Source organism: Neofelis nebulosa, chromosome 8, assembly GCF_028018385.1.
Source record: "Neofelis nebulosa isolate mNeoNeb1 chromosome 8, mNeoNeb1.pri, whole genome shotgun sequence".
NCBI lineage: Eukaryota > Metazoa > Chordata > Mammalia > Carnivora > Felidae > Neofelis > Neofelis nebulosa.
This window is the reverse complement of record NC_080789.1, coordinates 52,856,429-52,874,829: the sequence shown is the minus strand read 5'-3', so window position 1 is coordinate 52,874,829 and position 18,401 is coordinate 52,856,429. Positions and strand designations below refer to the sequence as shown.

The 18,401-nt window shown below is 40.1% G+C and overlaps 1 protein-coding gene and 1 pseudogene across 4 annotated transcripts in view; one reads left to right on the top strand and one right to left on the bottom strand.

Annotated features, from left to right (window-relative positions):
- The window catches only part of SRGAP1 (SLIT-ROBO Rho GTPase activating protein 1), a 284,751-nt gene that overhangs the window by 157,561 nt on the left and 108,789 nt on the right, over positions 1-18,401 (top strand). For all 4 annotated transcript variants that reach the window (XM_058742151.1, XM_058742150.1, XM_058742152.1 and 1 more), the window contains exon 4: positions 9,557-9,619. In XM_058742151.1, coding sequence (XP_058598134.1) covers positions 9,557-9,619 — 63 coding nt within the window. The remainder of the gene's footprint in view (positions 1-9,556; positions 9,620-18,401) is intronic.
- Positions 10,758-11,306, bottom strand: LOC131519288 (actin-related protein 2/3 complex subunit 3-like; annotated as a pseudogene).

The window sequence follows — 18,401 nt, the reverse complement described above, 5'->3', positions numbered from 1 at the left end:
AAAAATAAGTCATGTGGAAAAGAAAATGCACTTGCTGTACCATACTTATTTTTAACAAACCCTGCGTGTAGGTGGACCCGGGTAGCTCAAACCCATGTTGTTCAAGAGTCAACTGGATATTGTAATATTCTCCATTGTACAGATGAGCAAACAGTTCAGAGAAGTAAAAGGTATTAACAGGGGAGAGAGAGAATCCCAAGAAGGCTTCCGCACTTAGTGCGGAACCTGGCCCACGGCTCAGTCCCACAACCCTGGAATCATGACCTGAGCTGAAATCAAGAAGCGGGCACTCAACCGACTGAGCCACCCAAGCAGCCCTGATTTATGATTTAGGTTAAATTCTTGAAGATTGATTAGTTTATTAAATTTTGAGTTTGCTTCAAGAGCCGTATATAGAGATTTTACTTGGTTTAGATTGTTTGACTAAGCGTAAGTCAGACTGGATTGAAATTGTTTATCTGTCTCGCTAAACTGTAAGGCTGTGTTTCTAACCTTGGCACTTAGAAGGCACTCATAAAATCTCATAGAATGAGTGAGTACAAGAATGATTGAACTTTTTATTAGTATCAGAGAATCTCGACCTTTTGCTTACTAATTCAATAGATTACTTATAAATGAGCAAATCTACTTAATTGATTTATTTTTGTAAATAGTCTGGATTTTTCTTACCACAGTGCTATTAAGACTAAGATCATGGGTTCTCTACACAGTGTGGTCTAATTTGCTTCAACACAGAATATGCTCATAACCTGGCCAACTGTGTCATAGACATAAGCTTTTGGTCACACAGAGAGGCAGTGTGGCTTAGGATCCCTGCACACCACATTTGCCATAGGAGAGAAAGACAGTTGGCTTCAGTGAGAAATTTGTAGACTCAGGTTCATGTACTATAGGATATCTGTTATTATGCTAACAATAAGAAATGTTAATAAAGTTTGAGTTAGTAAATTTTTGTAAAGCAGCATATTGAAAAATGGTCTGGAGGGGCACCTGGGTGGTTTAGTCAGTTGAGCGTCCAGCTTCGGCTCAGGTCATGATCCTGTGGTTCCTGAGTTCAAGCCCCACCTACCTTGGGGTCTGTGCTGACAGCTCAGAGCCTGGAGCCTGCTTTTGGATTGTATGTCTCCCTCTCTCTCTGCCTCTCTCCCTGCTCATTCTGTCTCTGTCTCTGTCTCTCTCTCTCTCTGTCTCTCTCCCTGTCCCTGTCTCTCTCTCAAAGATAAACATTTTTAAAAAGAAAAAATGGTCTGGAAGTACGTTTCTTACATTTTAAAAAAGTTAATTATATTACAGTCTGAACCAAAATTTCATAACACATTCTGATTTTAATTGGGTGGGTTTGTTTATATCAGCTACTGAGGACTTATGCCTGAGTGATTATTCATTTAGTGACACTGAAAAGGCATGTCTAATTTGTCACCATTTTGAGTAGAGAAATAACCCTAGCACGAAAAACTGTGTTTCTTGAAGAGTTAAGGAAATGCAAGCTGAAAATGAAAATAGTGGTCACATCTCTTTTATTCCCTGTAGGATTTTAAATTTCAGTCTTGGGTTACTTCACATGTCTGTTCTGGTGCGTTTATACCTGGGAGGTTATAAGTGACTTTGGTATACATGACTTGGCATCTTCCAATTTTTTTTTAATGTTTTTATTGATTTTTGAGAGAACGCAAGCGGGGGAGGGGCAGAGAGAGGGGGGACAGAGGATCCGAGGTGGGCTCTGGGTAGAAAGCAGCAAGCCCTATGTGGGGCCCAGACCCATGAATCATGAGATCATGACCTGAGCCAAAGTTGAACCTCAACCGACTGAGCCTTCCAGGCGCCCCAACTTTGCACCTTTCAAGTTATCAGCATATGGGCTCAACATAGCAATAGCAGGCCCTTTTCACCTGGATGGCAAATGCCACATTTGCCTAGTAATTTATTAGTAAGTATTTTGGGAGATGTTCCAGATACTTCCTTTAAGATTCAGTTTTGTCTTGTTCCACAATGGAAGTTCTTTCTCCTGTACGTCTATGATTCTTATTTTCCCACATTTTCTAATGGCATGGAGTTTTGTCTCAGAGAACACTGATTGATTTTCTCAGGAATGAGGCTAATTCCATGCACTGATACTTAGTTGTGCATTGTCATAAATACAAAACCATGTTGCTTAATGGATAGAAGGGAATGTAGAGAAACACCATAAATGTTATCCAGAAGCTTGGTTCAGGACATTAAGACCATCCCAGCTTTCTGCATTAGGTGTTTCACAGGATGCTGTTGCCTCTGTCTTCAGAGTTTTCGTGACTCAAGAGAATCTATTATTGTAAATACATATGAACATGAGCTTTGGAAACTTAAAAGCACACATACTGTGGAAATATGGGTTGACCCTTTTAACCAAAATTTATATCTAAAACTCACCAAGCGTGAGACACTAAAAACATTTAAAACCTTCTTATTAAATATTTAATCTGGTTTTCCTCTTTCTCTCTTATTCCCACTCTGACTCAGCATAAGGTCAGGATTCTGGTCATCACAATAGATTTACTTTAAAAATGCCTCTGTGTGAGCCCAGAAGCCCTCTGAATTGGTCATTTAATCCAACCACATAGATCACTTGATTGATCGCTCAGTGTATTCACCTGTGATTGTATTAATTATGCTCTTTGTGCTGCCTTTCTCTCTCTCATTTCTGGGAGTTTCCAGGGAGCAAGGCTGCAGGCCTCCAGGAATAGAGATCCTGGCCAGGGACCACACAGTGTAGTGCTGATTACAGTGCTCTGCATAGAAAGCTGTTTGGGCATGTCTGGCTCTTCCATGAGATTTTAAGCTGTGGAGGGCAGAAGTCGTGCTTTATTCACTCAGGTCTGGGCCCATTCAACAAATGCATATCTAGAACCTATGGAGTGCCAGGCACCCAAGCAGGTCCTAGAGCACATAATCTCTGTTCTCAAAGAAACTCTGAGGAGAGAAAGAAATGTGATAGGTGTAATATTAGTTGGGTAGCATCAGCTTACCACTCACCATATGCCACGTTTTGTGTTAAGTATTAATAAGGACCATCGCAATAAAACTCTTAACATAGAGAGTACTTGTGTCTCCATTTTGTCATTGGAAAAACTGAGGTCTCACAAAATTACTTTATTTACGCACAGACTATACCATGTTTGACAATAGGCAGTTTGATTTTAGAGTATGAACTCTTAACCACTAAATTATACTGCCTGGGAGTGGTGAAAAATGTATTCTGAAATAACAGAGAAGGCGGGACATAATTTCTTTCTTTGGGAGACAAGACAAAGTTACAAGAAAGTTTTCAAAGTAGCAGATAGGACTCTATCAGGTACAAAAAGGAAGGAGAGTCCTGGCAGAGGGGCCAGCCTGGGAAAAGTACGGGGATGTGATTGAAAGCAGGACACGTGAGGTGGCAGTTTATGGCCAGGCTGAAGGATGTAGTTTGAAATTTGTGGAAGGCGAAGTAGACTAGTTAGGCAGAGGAGGTTATGAGAAATTGAAGAATTTTGAACTCTATCCTGCAAATACATAGCAAGCCTTTGGAAGGCTTTAATCAGAGAAAGGACGTAACTAGATTTTTTTTTTTTTTTAATTCTAATGGCATGCAGAAGATTAGATCAGCCAGGATAGATAGGATTGGTGACTTCTCCTTTAGAGAGATGAAATGAATCCTGGATGAACCCCAGATTCTGACTTGAGTGACACTGTTGCCCTGAAAGAACTATAAATTCATCAGAACCTTTTTAGAAAATAATATTCTCATATGTATCAAGAGGCTTAGAAGTGTCAATACTTTTATCCTACTAATTTCATGTCTGGGAATTGATCTTAAGGAAACAATGTAAAATGCAAGCTATGCCCTTAGACCAGCATTTTTGATAATAGTTCAGAGTGCTTAAAGCAGATTGGTGAAATTGAACGACTAAATAAATGATGGAATGATTAGTGAAAAATAGTGGAAATAATAGAAGAATGGTTAATATACATTCACTGGGTAGTTATTATGAATCCAATAATGATGGTTCTGAAAGTATGTAAGTACATGGAGAAGTGTATGGTAATTGGAAAAAAGAGTAGAAAAAGATACGTCATTATTACAGAACGATTACACTGCAGACCTATGTTTAGATAAATAAACTTGAAGGAAATGAAATTATAATGGTGGTAGGTGTGTACCTCTGTTCTCTATTTTTTAATATTCTTCAATATACTCAATTTTTATATGGAAAAAGGTAAACACTTGGGGATGGCTTGAACTCATGTTTGATGTATCTGAAACATCAAAGTGACAAACAGAAAAGAAATAGCCTTGATATTCTACTCACAGAGGCACACATCAGAGACATTCTGCACACATCAGAGACATTCAGGTATTCTACACATCAGAGACAGTCAGTAAATGTCAACTGTATTGAAGCTGTAACCATTTTCCATCCCCTTGGGTAAGAACATCAGGGTTCCGTTGTAATGTATGGGAAGTTTTACCATCACTGGAACTTACATAGACTCGTATTAATGGGGGGGGGGGGGGGCGGTGGAGGGTGGGAACCAATTCTTCATGTTCCCAACTTCGTACCTGAAGCAGGTGAAGCGACTCCCCTGCCCTGCGCAAAAGTAATTTTAATCCACCAATCTCAAGTAATGTAGAAAATACCTGATTTCAAATGTATATCCTTTTATATAAAGTCATTCTTTCCTCTTGTAAGGGAACACTGATTGCTTTTCTTAATACTGAGGTATCATTTTTCCTAGTAGTTCTTGTTCAAGGATCAAGGGTCTGCTTCATTGTTTTCAAATTTCTAATGAAAAAGAAACCAGAGGCATATTTAACCTATTGAATTTTTATGGGCTTTGAAAATCCAGGTATTTTCTAATTGGAGGGTTTCAGTTCATTAGTCTAACATTGCCACTGCACTAACTGTGTGCCACAGCAGGCGGCTTAAGATTATTTCTTTTGGGGTCCAGGGTAGTATTTTGAAGAAAGGATTGTTATTCACTGTTTGTATAATAATTTGGAGACATGCTTAAAGTTGAAGTGGGGCTAACATGAGGTGATCCAATCACTGTTAACATGCCATAAGCACAAGCACCATGACCCCAGCACTCAAGACAAGGACTTGATGTTGGGTCCAGCCCATGTATCCATGCTTCACTCATTAGTCACATGAACTTGGGCTTCAGAGCACAGTCCAGTTCTTTAACCATCTTTGCTGACTAAAGAAGTCATGGTGGGAAGACAGTAGTTAATTTTGAAGTTATTTACTAGACCGAAAAGATTTAAAACCAACAGGTAGCAACTTTAGTGATGTGTCATGGGTATAGCCAGGGGTTTACCGACCTGAAAGACACTCCCCGCCAACTTTTGAGAAAAATCTAAAATTCCCCATGGGAACCAGGATCCTTAAGGGCCTCTTTCATGATTTGTATATATCTTTTCATGTTAGCTTGAGGAAATGTCCATTTGCCAGTGGATGTTTTATTTTGGGGGAAGGGGTGGTACCTAGCACCCATTACATTTTTTTAAAGTTTATTTAATTATTTTGAGAGAGACAGGACATGAGTGGGTGAGGGGCAGAAAGAGAGAGAGAATCCCAAGTAGCCTCTGCGCTGTCAGCACAGAGCCCGACACGGGGCTCAGACTCACAAACTGCAAGATCATGACCTGAGCTGAAGTCAAGAGTCAGATACTTAATCACCTGAGCCACCCAGACACCCCATTAGCAGATGTTTTGTTAATTCATCGTGTGTTACTAGTGGTAGGACTTCCATGAAAATGGAATACGGAAAGGTAAGGTTACTTAACGTACATATGGGGAAGGGAGTATGGCTGGAGCACAATACTTGGGACCCTTCCAAATGAGGTGCCATTTGGAGGGATCTAATAACCACGGCAGAGGGACATCAAAATCAAATCAACCAGTGTCTGCCCAGCTCTTTCTACATGAAAGTCAATGCAGCAAGTCTCCTTAGAGACCAAAAGAAGGAGAAATATGACGTGGCCTTTACGCTTAAGGAAGTTGCCATTACAAATAGTGTCTGGGAAAGAAATAATTGTAATATTTAAGGAGAGTTTACTGTGTGTTAGATATCGTTCTTAATGCAATGTGCGTGTCATCTGATTAATGCTCTCATCAACCCTATGAGATAGGTGCAATGACTATATTCATTTTACAGATCTGGAAACTGAGGCTCAAGGGAATCCAAAGTCTTTGAAACTTAAGACCCAGGCGTTCTGACTCCAGAGCCCTTGCTTTTAAGTGTTATGCAATACTACCTCTCAGACAAATTTTTTATATTTCAGGGCCTCTGGGAAAAGGTGAAAGAGTAACCTAAGAGTATGCTTGGGAGAGCACATTTTGTGATGCCAGATTTCTTCTACCTCACCACCTGAAATCTTGTAAAATGTGAAATACACAAAGAATCTTCTTGCTTGTTCTAAGATACATGACCTAGGATAGCTTGGGAGGACTCCTATCACCCCAAATTTCAGTCTTTAATCTGATTCTAAATAGTCTTGTTCGGGGCCAATCAGACCGAAGGGACTTTCTGTTGTTATTGTCCTGAGCCTTTGCCAAGAAATACTTTATTTTTGGACCTCCTACCTGAAATGTGGTCAGCTGAGCAGAGTGTGTTGGTGGCCTTTGATCCCATTAGAGGGTTCTGAATCGGTGACCCAGACCCTTGAGTGAAATTTGATATTAAAATAATACCAAACTGAAGTCCTAGGAGATTCCAGTGTAATGTATACAAGTCAGAATAACCAAGACTTGGGGAAAATAAAACGAGTTTCAGGTGGCTTCATTTGCTCACTTGTGGCTTGCCTTTCACTCTTGAGTGACTCTTAACCCACCTCTTCACATATCAGGGACACAGCAAAACAGAAAGTCTCTAACTCCAATTTAAAGATTTTAGAAGCTGGCAGAGCTTGATAAACAGCAGTACTGTATCACGTAAAAAGACCTAGTGACAAAGGCTGCTAATAATGAATTTGCATTTCTCCAAGTTCAGGTACTGCTCTGATGTCATCTTCCCACACTGTTTTATCTTTCGGAGATTTTGCTTCATCACATTTGGCCTTTTTTGAGGGAAGCCTGACCCAGTGACCTTGCATTTGCAGAAGGGCTGTATTTCATCTAAGTCCTAATATTTCCTTACAAGTGGCCTGTGGGCCTTTCCTTTCCATCCTCTCCCCAGTGGCCAACCTTCAGCAGATGTGGTAACTAATTCAGCTCTTACTCAGACGCAGTATTTCAGCTTCTTTACAGATTCATTTAGCAAGTGTTCATTGGAAGCTTCCCATGTGCCCCAGCAGGACCTGGTCTAGTGGGGGAGGGAATGTCACCTTAAATACCAAACCGTTGGTGCCTCCTCTGCCTCCCCCTAGTCCTAGCCTGGTTGCCAAGCACCGTGCAGGACAACAGAGTCACAGAGCTGATAAAGATGTGGCCCTTACCCCTGATGCTGGCATTCCAGTGGGAGACACATAAATGATCCAGTGGGTGTGGTCGTTCTTGATTCAAACTGTAGGTTAAGCCACACTACGTTTTTTTCCATTCTCTGTAGCAGACTACATAATGAACTCAAAACAGGAAGAAAAGTAATTTGGATACATGAATGCCTTTAAAATAGCTTGTAGATTTTGCTAGGGAAAAAAAAGATTCAAAAACTCCTATATCAAACTCTTAGAATTAGCCTAGGGAAGACTATTTTAAATGCTGGTTATTTACCAATTGAGTGGAAAAGGAGAACTCTTTTTCATTGTCATGAAAATAATAAGTGCAGATGAGCACAGGGTGATGTATGGAAGTGTTGAATCATTCACTGAATTGTACACCTGAAACTAATATTATACTGTATGTTAACTAACTAGAATTCAAATAAAAACCTAAAAAATGCAGAAACAAAGGTATATGGACTGTAAGTGGCCTTACCATTGCACTGCTTTGAAAATGCTTTCTTTTAGCATGAGCAGGGGAGGGGCAGAGAGAGAAGGAGATAGAGAATCCAAAGCAGGCTCCAGGCTCTGAGTTGTCCACAGAGCCTGATGCAGGGCTTGAACCCACCAACTGACAGACATGACTTGACACAGTCGGACGCTCAACCAACTGAGCCACTTAGGCACCCCCTGAAAATGCTTTCTTAACGCTAAAATTGTAGTTAGTCACATAGTTCCCTTGGAAAGGGAGAGTTAATTTCTGTTTTGATTTCTAACTTAGCTTTTTGGGACTCACACTGCAAGACTTCTCTGTGACATCTCTGTCAGGATGCTGGAACTCATCTTTTTTAGTGATGTTAGTTTTGCAACTCAACTTCTGAGCAAGCATGATGCTTCACCCGGCTTACTTTTTCCTCTGTCTTCTTGATAAAGTCTGATTCAGATGGTTTACAAGAGCCATTCAGACTCTCTACTTATTTGCCTCTGTCCAGCCTATGGTGACAATTGGTGCACACATCTAGTACTTAGAAAGGCCATTTAACTAGAATCAAACAGACAATAACAACTGTTAACAAGATGTGGAAGAAGGTGTGCACTGTTGGTGGAAATACTAATTGGTATAGCTAATGAGGAAAGCAGTGTGGAGGTTCCTCAAAATATTAAAAGTGGAGGGGCACCTGGCTGACTCAGTAGGTGGTGCATGCAACTCTTGATCTTGGTGTCATGAGTTAGAGCCCCACGTGGCATGTAGAGATTACTTAAAACTAAAACCTTACAAAAAATTAAAAATAGAATTATCATATGATCTGGTAATTCCACTACTGGTTATTTGCCCAAAGAAAATGAAAGCACTCATTTGAAAAGACATACGCACCTCTGTGTTTATCGTAGCATCATTTACAGTAGCCAAGATGCGGAAGCAACCCAAGTGTCCATTGATAGATGAATGGGTAAAGATGTGGGGTGTGTGTGTGTGTGTGTGTGGTGGAATATTACTAAACCATAAAAAGGATCAGATATTGCTATTTGCAACAATACGGATGGACCAAAAGAGTGTTATGCTAAGTAAATTAAGTCAGACAAAGAAAGACACATACCTTATGATTTCACTTGTATCTGGAATCTAAGAAGCAAAAGAATCAAACAAAAAGCAGAAATGGACCCATAAATACAGAGAACTGGTGGTTGCCACCTGGGAGACAGGAAGGAGATGGGCAAAATGGGTGAAGGTGAGTGGGAGATACTGGCTTCCAGTTATGGAATGAATAAGTTGTGGGGAATGAAAGATACAAATAGGGAATGTAGTCAGTGGTGTTGTAATAGCATTGTGAGGTGACAGATGGCGGCTACACTTGTGGTGAGCATAGCATAACCTTTTAGAGATGTTGAATCACTATATTGTACACCTAAAAGTAATGTAACATTGTGTGTCAACTATACTTTAATTGAAAACAAAGGGCAGTTTGGTCAAAACTGTTTCTTATAGTGGGGCTGTGCTGGCCTTCTCTTGTATTATATACATTGTTTTATTTTCAGTCAGTGGACTTTTTAAGATGTAAATAATTTGGAAACAAGTTTATGTTACATTTTTAAAGATTCTTAATTTTTTCTTAATTGTAGAGCAAAGAGATTGCATTCCAGCTTCATGAGGATTTGATGAAGGTTCTTAATGAACTCTATACGGTAAGCACATAATCTTTCTTCTTTTGAAAGAATCTTTGCTTGGGAATTTTGGTTTGCAGAAACAGTGCTCTGATTCGAATTCATTCTAAGCTAGGGTGTTGATGGATGCTTCTCTGGTTGAAATGTTGATCCAAGTGGATAGATGCACACTACTACGGTCTTAGGCTACTCTCTCCATTGGGGAGACTGTGTTCAAGTAAATATGTATATGCAGTTAGCACACTTTAAGAAACTAGAGTTTAGATGTCCCTGTAAGATTATGTTTGTAACTAGTTGGATTATATGTGATCTATACGTAGATTTAATGCCAGAATATTTTGATTTAAATTGTTGCCATTTTTTTTAAATGCCCATTTATTTATTTTGAGAGAGAACTCGTGAGTGTGAGTGGAGGAGGGGCAGAGAGAGAGGGAAGGAGAATCCCAAGCAGGCTCCATGCTGTCAGCACAGAGCCCAACATAGGGCTTTCTCCCAAGAACGATGAGATCATGACTTGAGCTGAACGGAAGAGTCGAACGCTTCACCGACCGAGCCCCTGAGGCATCCCAAATTGTTACCATTCTTGCATTAGCCATCCCAGGATTTGAGCAATTTAGAGTTGCTTTTATTCTGTTACTTTAATTTTTATTCCCATTTCAGTTAAATTGTTTGGTTAATGACCTAATATATTAAAATTACTTTTGGGGAGGTATCGGTTTTCCTTCTTGGCAATAATTTGCTTTTTTGAATTTAAATTTTATTCAGGTTGCTGTATATAATCATAAGAAATTAAATAATTTAAAGCTATTTTATTTAAAAAAAAACAATGAGGTTGCAAGTTGGAGTTAGTCATATGTCTGTGTAAAATTTTTTACTCTTAATGATCTTTTTTTTTTTTACAAGGAATATTAGAAGTTCCTTTATTATTACCTGTTCTTATTAAGCACCAGCTTAATAGCACAGAAAATTTCAAATCACCCTTTGGCAATTCATTCTTCCCTCCCCTACCCAAATTCTTGATAAAGAGCTCTTCGAGTGAAGACATGCTCTCTTCTGTCTTCTGTATAAAACTTTATGAAATAAAGGCAAATTACCGTGTACCTCTTGCTGTAAAATGCTGCCCAAGGCTGTGGAAAAACTGGGTCTTCCCAGGCTCCTTTTACTCTTCAGGTCCTGAAAGACTCTTGTTCATAAATTGTCTCTTCACAAAGCAAGTCCACCACGTGCTGAGGGTCAAAAACTTTCTCACAAAGTCTCAGCCCAGTCTCTTGTCTCAGCTGCTATAAGTAGGCCCTCATCACCTCATCTTCCTGTTTGTTTGCAGATTTGGCATAAATTGCATTAAGTGGAAAATCAGGCTCTCCGGGAATGGGGAAATTAGTGATTCCCAGCAGATACATTACTTTCTCACCTTGGCCTTTGGAGTTGCATTTTTGGAGTTTCTTTAGACACTCAGAAATGTAGAGATTGTATATATCAAGGTTCTGTCAGCTTCATTCTTAATGTATTCATTCATTCATTCATTCTTGAGAAACACCTTGGCCTTGAAGTCATAGATGGCTTCATCCACAAATTCTGTATCATTTGTATCTCCAGGGGCAGGTCATTTGAACTGACTTCTAATAGGCAACAGTGCCGTGTTGCCAATGAGTTTGGTGTCAGGGTCCATGAGGGAAGAGTGGTAAGCCAGCATCTTGGCGGTGCTGGGCTTCAAGCTAGATGAGGAGATTGGGTTTAGAACGCAAAGCTGCTGGTCCGGTGGCCCACATGGGCAATGATCTTTCATTATTAAATAAAAATTCCTTCTGGAGGAAGTCGATGAGTTTTTATTTTATAAGAGAGAATCACATAATGAGAAGTGAATAATATTAATTTGTTCTAGCTATAGATATTTGCATTTTTTGCACAAGATTATTTGAATTTTTATTTATAGGCAAATCAAACCTGAAACATTACTAACATGTTTCTTGATTTACAGGTTGCATTTGTTCTTAAAAAGCCATGTGTGTGAAATACAATTTCGTAAATTGTTTTTAATGCTCCATTCATACTTGCTAATTGAAAGACACTGTAGTTTTAAGCTTTCATAAAGTGAGTGATAGTCTTATAAAATTCGCTTTCCAGTTTTTTTGTACATGTGTGATAAATTTGTATTTTTTTTTTCAACATTTTTTATTTATTTTTGGGACAGAGAGAGACAGAGCATGAACGGGGGAGGGGCAGAGAGAGAGGGAGACACAGAATCGGAAACAGGCTCCAGGCTCCGAGCCATCAGCCCAGAGCCTGACGCGGGGCTCGAACTCACGGACCGCGAGATCGTGACCTGGCTGAAGTCGGACGCTTAACCGACTGCGCCACCCAGGCGCCCCATAAATTTGTATTTTTAATGGCACATTTGCTACGCCTGTACTTAGGAATTAAATTGACAATTTCTATTTGTTAGTTCCTCCTTAAGGAACTTTTAACTTTGCTTGCAAAAGCCTCTTTATAAGGTCATATCCTCTAACAAATTCCTAATGAAAGGGAGTTTTTGATGATAAAGGCCATTTATTAGCCCACGCTTTGTGTGATTTGTTAATTTCTGATAACCTAAGTTAGCCAACCATTTCTATATTTAGAATTCAGAATTTAGATTTAGCATTTAAAAGGTTAGTGAGCATCATGCCTCTGAGCTATCCAAAGAAGAAACTCTATCGTCTTTCATTGAACTGTTTTAAGATGAGAGCTTTGTGACACTTTCCTTGTGGTTCCCTTTGCTTGGATGTTGTTTTACCTAGAAATATAAATCATTCTCTAATACGTTAAAAAATAAATCTGCTGGTCGTCACATCATAGACAGGTGCCTGCTGATGATGGTGTGAAACGAGTAATACTAATCAAAGCAACCATGGCAAAGACAAGCTTAATTGTTGAACAGGAGGAAAACCAGTAGAATGCCGTGAAAATTTTTTTCTCCGTGAAGGATGTGTATGGTGAAATTTCTCCTGGGCTCAGACTGTCAAATGTACTTAGACATTTATCAGACTCTGTGTAGATGAATCAAGTAAGCTGACTCCTCAAAACTCTCATCATTGTCAGTCTGAAAGCCTGAAGGAGCCAGGTTCTAAAAAAGACCACTGGAGTTTGAATGACCCTGTCAGGGTCGTTTAACCTCTCAAAGTCAGTTAAGGACCTAAGGGGTAGAGGAGATGAGGTTTTAATTAGGTAGTCTGTAGATCACTTTGAACTCTTGTGAAAAAATTTTATCTTAAGCAGAGAGCGTGCTCATCCAAGATCAGAGGTCTTGTTCCATAGGAAAAGACCTTCACGTTACTTACACACGTGCGCGCACACGCATACACACCCACAGTGTTTACTATAAAAGAAGAAGGATGTTTGGTCTCTCCTGCACTTTAAATTCAGATACACAATTTCTGTCTTGTTCTGATAAAATCTATTCATTATACATACTCAGTTTACATTCATAAAGAAAAGGTGAGGAGTGTTTGTACAGTGGGCCAGGAATTGGGGGGAATGTGGTTGAGGGTCCATGTGCAGCCACTGACTGGTCATGCACAGATGACCTTCTGAGTTGCATCGTGCATGGAATTTTGTACAACTGATGGTATAATAATGATCAGTGAAGCGACAAGTATAAAATACATAGCCTTAAGAAATTGAGGTTGCTGTTTAAGTGCCTTTTCAGACAAATCTTCACTCCTCCCTTTTTTTCATTTCTTGATATTCCCTGGGCGTCAAAAATATTTTGAGAAGTACCTTAACCTCCTTATACCAGCTTAACTTGAAATTACAGTCTACCTTAGTGGTGAGCTGCAGCCTTGTTTGTGGACTTTGATTCCCAACAATATTTCTCCCAGAGGCCTCTTGGTTATTCCAAACATCCTGTGGGAAGAGTTTGTCTTAAATAAAATACGGACACCCAGAAAGAGTAGAAAGAGATGCCTTATGATCATTTATAGCTTAGAATGAACCATGTTTTATCAGATCCTTTGAGTACAGGTTGTGTGCATCAGGCATAAATGCCTGGACTTCTGAGCGGGGAGGGGGCAGAGAGATGGTGCTTTCTGGAAGGGGAGCAAAGGCTTTGAGGACATGCATCTCCTTTTCCATATTTTTTCCTCAACCTTGCCTTTATTTGCAGAAACATGGCTTCAAAATGGCTTTGAGCCTCCATTTGGATTCTTACACCACCACAAGGGCCAGCCAAAGCAGTCAGGATTAGTTTGGCCTTGAGGAACAGAGATACTCAAAATAATGGTGGAAGCAAATTAGAAGTTTATAATCTCTCTCACATAAAAGAAGTCAGTCCCGAGGTTGGCAGCCTTGTGTTGGCATGGAGGTTACATAAAGCCATCCAAGAATCCAGCTTCTCCTAACCCACTGTTCTGAGAAATCTGATTATAACCTTCGTCCTTATATTTACAGTAGTTGCTGGAGCCCCAGCCGTTGCATAGGTGTTCCTGAAATGGAGAAAGGAAACACGAACAGAATGGAGAAAGGAAAAGAGGGCAGGCAGTCCTCCTGTCTCTTAAGGAGAGTTAATGAAAGTCCCATGTGAAATTTTCACGTAATGTTTCATTGGCCAGAACTTAGAACGGGATTCCAGCGGCCCTAGGGAAATCAGGGAGTTACAGCCTTGTAGGTGGCCAGCTCATTGCTAACCAGTTACAGATCAGAGGTTCTGTTTCTTTGAGAGAGGGGGAGAGAGATTTATAGGTAACTAGCCACGCCTGTCAGAGTAGCTAACATTTACCTCATGCTCAGTATGTATGTGCTGGTTATTGTGCTAATAAGCACATTACTTGCATTAAGTAATGTGATCCTCATAGCATCTGTCTGAGGTAATTACTATAATTTCCCCCATTTTACAGATAAGGAAACTAAGGCTCAGAGAGGCTTGACCCAGGTTGTGCAATAAGTAATAGAGTAGAATGTCAAGTCCAGGTCTGGCCTTCCGGTCATTTTATCTCTATTATTGTAGTTTGGGGACAACCATTTTCTAACAAAGATCTCTAAATGTTAACACCTCCCTAACAACACACAGCACTAAGCAGTTTATTACTTGCTCATTTGTACTTTTAGAGTCAGTGGCATTAATGTTGCTTCAACAAAAAGATAGGTAAAAAATTGAACATGTGCCTCAATGGCAACCTGTACTTCTTAGAAGTATTAATTTAAAAAAAATCTCTTTTTGACATTTATTTATTTTTGAGAGACAGAGAGAGAGACAAAGCATGAGCAGGGGAGGGGCAGAGAGAGAGAAATACACAGAATCAATCTGAAGCAGGCTCCAGGCTCTGAGCCTGTGGGCACAGAGCCCGATGCGAGGCTCGAACCCACGAACCGTGAAACCATGACCTGAGCCAAAGTCGGACGCTTAACCAGCTGAGCCACCGAGGCACCCCTAGAAGTGTTCATTTAAATGATCTAACAGATGGATTCATTGGGCTAAAAAGTGAAAGGGTAAACCAAGATCCTCAGACTCCCTGAGTCTAATCCACTAATTAACTTCCTTTTGCATTTCACATTTGAAAGAGAACTAAGTAGGTTCTAAAAGCAGGGAGAAGGCTGTGCTAGAACAAAGCAAAAGTGGATTGTACCAGTAGTCAGCAAACATCTGTTTGAATCCAAGCTCACTTAGTCAATCTGGGAATCTGTATTAGCATGGGTTCTTCAGAGAAAGACCTGGTAGAAGATTTAGAGAGAGAGGAGAGAGATTGAAAGACTGATTATAAGGAATTGACTCATGCGGTACAGAGGCTGAGAACTCCCATGATTTGCAGACATGAAACAGCAAGCGAGAGAGCGAGGGTATAGTTCTAGTCCAACTCTGAAAGTCTGAGAATCAGAAGACCCAATGATAGTGTAAGTTCTAGCCCAAGTTCAAGTCCAAAGAGGATGATTGTGTCTCATCTTGAAGACAGGCAGAGAGAGCAAATTCTCTTTCTCAGCCCTCCTGTAGTATTCAGGTCCTCACCAGATTGGATGAGGCTCACCCACATTGTTATGAAGACTGATTGATTTATTCAGTAAACATTTTTAAAATGCCTACTACATGGGGCTTAACTGGGTGACTCAGTTAAGCGTCCAACTTCAGCTCAGGTCATGATCTCATGGTTCATGAGTTCAAGCCCTGCATCAGGCTTTGTGCTGACAGCTCAGAGCCTGGAGCCTGCTTCAGTTTCTGTGTCTCTCTCTTTCTCAAAAATAAACATTAAAAAAATTTTTTAAATAAAGTGCCTACTCCAGTGCCAGGCTCTTTGGGATATACTGGGGATATACAGGTGAGAATAAAAATAAACTACATGCTTCCTATCAAAGCACTTATATTCTGGTGAGGAGAAACAGTAAACAAATGTATAGTATGGCAGGTGTAAGTGCTACGAGGAAAAGTAAGGCTGGGATACACATAAGGCGTTCAGAACAACACCTGGAACATAGTAAACACTTAATAAATGTTCCTTATTAATAAGTGTCACCTGGTGGTGTCATCCCCCCCCTTCATCGTCAGTGGAGTAGGGATGGAGAGGGGATGGTCCGCCTCTCAGAGTAAATGTGGAGATGGGGGCTGATATCAATGGTAATTAGAGATGGTTGTTACAGCTGTATGTATATGTACATATGTATGGTTTTTCCTTATAATAGATATATATTGCTTTGTAGAAGAAAAGAAAAAGGAAGGTAACTTCCCCTAAGAAAACCAGATCAATAGTAGATGTGAACAGGGCTGCCATTGGATTAGTGGAGAGGTGGAAATGCAAAAAGAGAAGAAAGATGGTGACCGAGAGAGTCAGAGGGAGCACTCCAACCAAAGTCAACCTTCACCAGTCTGCTAAAGGGCTCACCATAAAACAGTGGGTTAAAGTGTTAAGCCTGTCCCCTAATACCAAATTCGCAAAAGGTTATGCTGCAGTTTTCTGTCCTATATTAATATCTCTTTGCTTTGCAGCATTATGCTCAGCATTTTAGAAAACAAAGAGCTTACCGTCCTCAGTAAGCAGATTCTAACAAAGATGAACACAGACGGTCGTGATAAATCCACATGAAATTGATTCTTAATTATGTGTAATTGATTATCACACTCCCTATACATCAGTGACACACATGGCTAGCCAGAGTCAAGAGGTAATCCATCCCGAGGTTCCGTTAACATTATGAGGCAAGAACTGAGAAAATGAAGATTTATCCAACCCTTCTTAGGAGGCAAGCATGTTACCCCATTCATTTCTTACAGCAGCCCTGTGAGGCAGGTATTCCTAATCCCAGTGTAACAAATGGGAACTGGGGCTCAGAATGATTAGCTGAGGATCACACAGTTAATGAATGCTCCAAAATCTAAACCCAGCTTCAGTCCCCAGGGCCCATCAATTCCCCACCTGACAGCTGCTGTAGGGAAAGATGTGCAGAGCAGGTGGGGGAAGGAAGGGCGGAATGTGATCTAGTAGATAAAACTCATAGGTAAAAGTCACACTGCATGTTCTTATGGACACTGGTAAAAACTCATTTGAGCTTTCCAGACTGTCCATATGGGTTGCAGAATGGGAAACCCAAATGGCTTTGTGCCTTAAGCTTTAATGTTGGGATATGTTCCTTTGGGTGTGCCTCTTTAAGATCTGATCTTTCATTTAGCTTTAATGTTATATGTGTCAACACCACCTGTTCAGCTGTGTGTTCATACACAGTGATTACTGCTAAGTATTCATTAGCTGATACTCCATTCACCTTTGTTTCTTCCTTCCGAACTGTAGTTCCGGTTTGCCTAACAAATTTAAGTAGAGAATGGAAGCTGTGCTAGCACAAACCCAGAGGCCACCAAGCATCTTGTGTGGGATTTGGAAAATGGAGTTGCAAATGCACACAGATATCCACCCTGGCCTTTGCATATCTTTGAACCACTTCTCTCTTTAAAATGTTAAAATACACAACTAATTATTTTTTAGAGCTGTTGAGAGGGAAGACACTGTTTATTATTTCAAGCCCTTCCTTGAAAGCTCCACCTCAGAGGACTGCTGAGGAAAGCTTTCTTGGCTGGCTTGTGAGCCTCCCACGAACCAGGAGCTAATGCATTCTTCTGTAACAAAGAAACATGCCCAAGGCAAGGTTGAAAAGTCATTCCGAAAGAGCCCAAGATATTTGCCACCACATATCAGAAGATTTTTCTCTGAGCCTCAAAGAGGATATTTATTTATTTATTTATTTATTTATTTATTTATTTATTTATTTATTTATTTATGGCTAAGTATTTATTTTAGCTTGTAGGCATTTTAAGTATTTGAAATATATATATATCCCTGTAGTGAAAATGAAAATTCATTCCTTTGAGATGGACTACAAAGAGGTCTGGGTCTCTGAACAAAACATTGAACAAAGAGAAATAAGGCAGAAAAGATACGTAAAAAGCTCCCAAAATGAAAACCTCTTGGGAGCGCCACATTCTCCATGATGCCACCTGGAATACTTTTTAAAAAAGCAATCTATTTAGAGATCTTGGGTTGACAAAGTGTGTGTGTATATCCTTCTGCTGGCATTATTAATAGACACTTTGATGGAAGGAAAGAAGGGTGTTGGGATCAAGATGACTGCCAGCTTCTGAATTCTAATCTTGGGGTTGACATAGATTGACTTTGGAGACTAAGTTAGCTAATTTAGCCTGGCTTCATTTTCCTCCCAAAATGATTGGGATTAATAAAATTTCCATTGCATGGATCCCTGAGGATGGCTGTTTGATAAGAACTTTATGTGTAGATGCCTTTAAGGACACCCTGCTAATTAATGAAGCCAAATGCTCCCAGGCGCCTGCTTG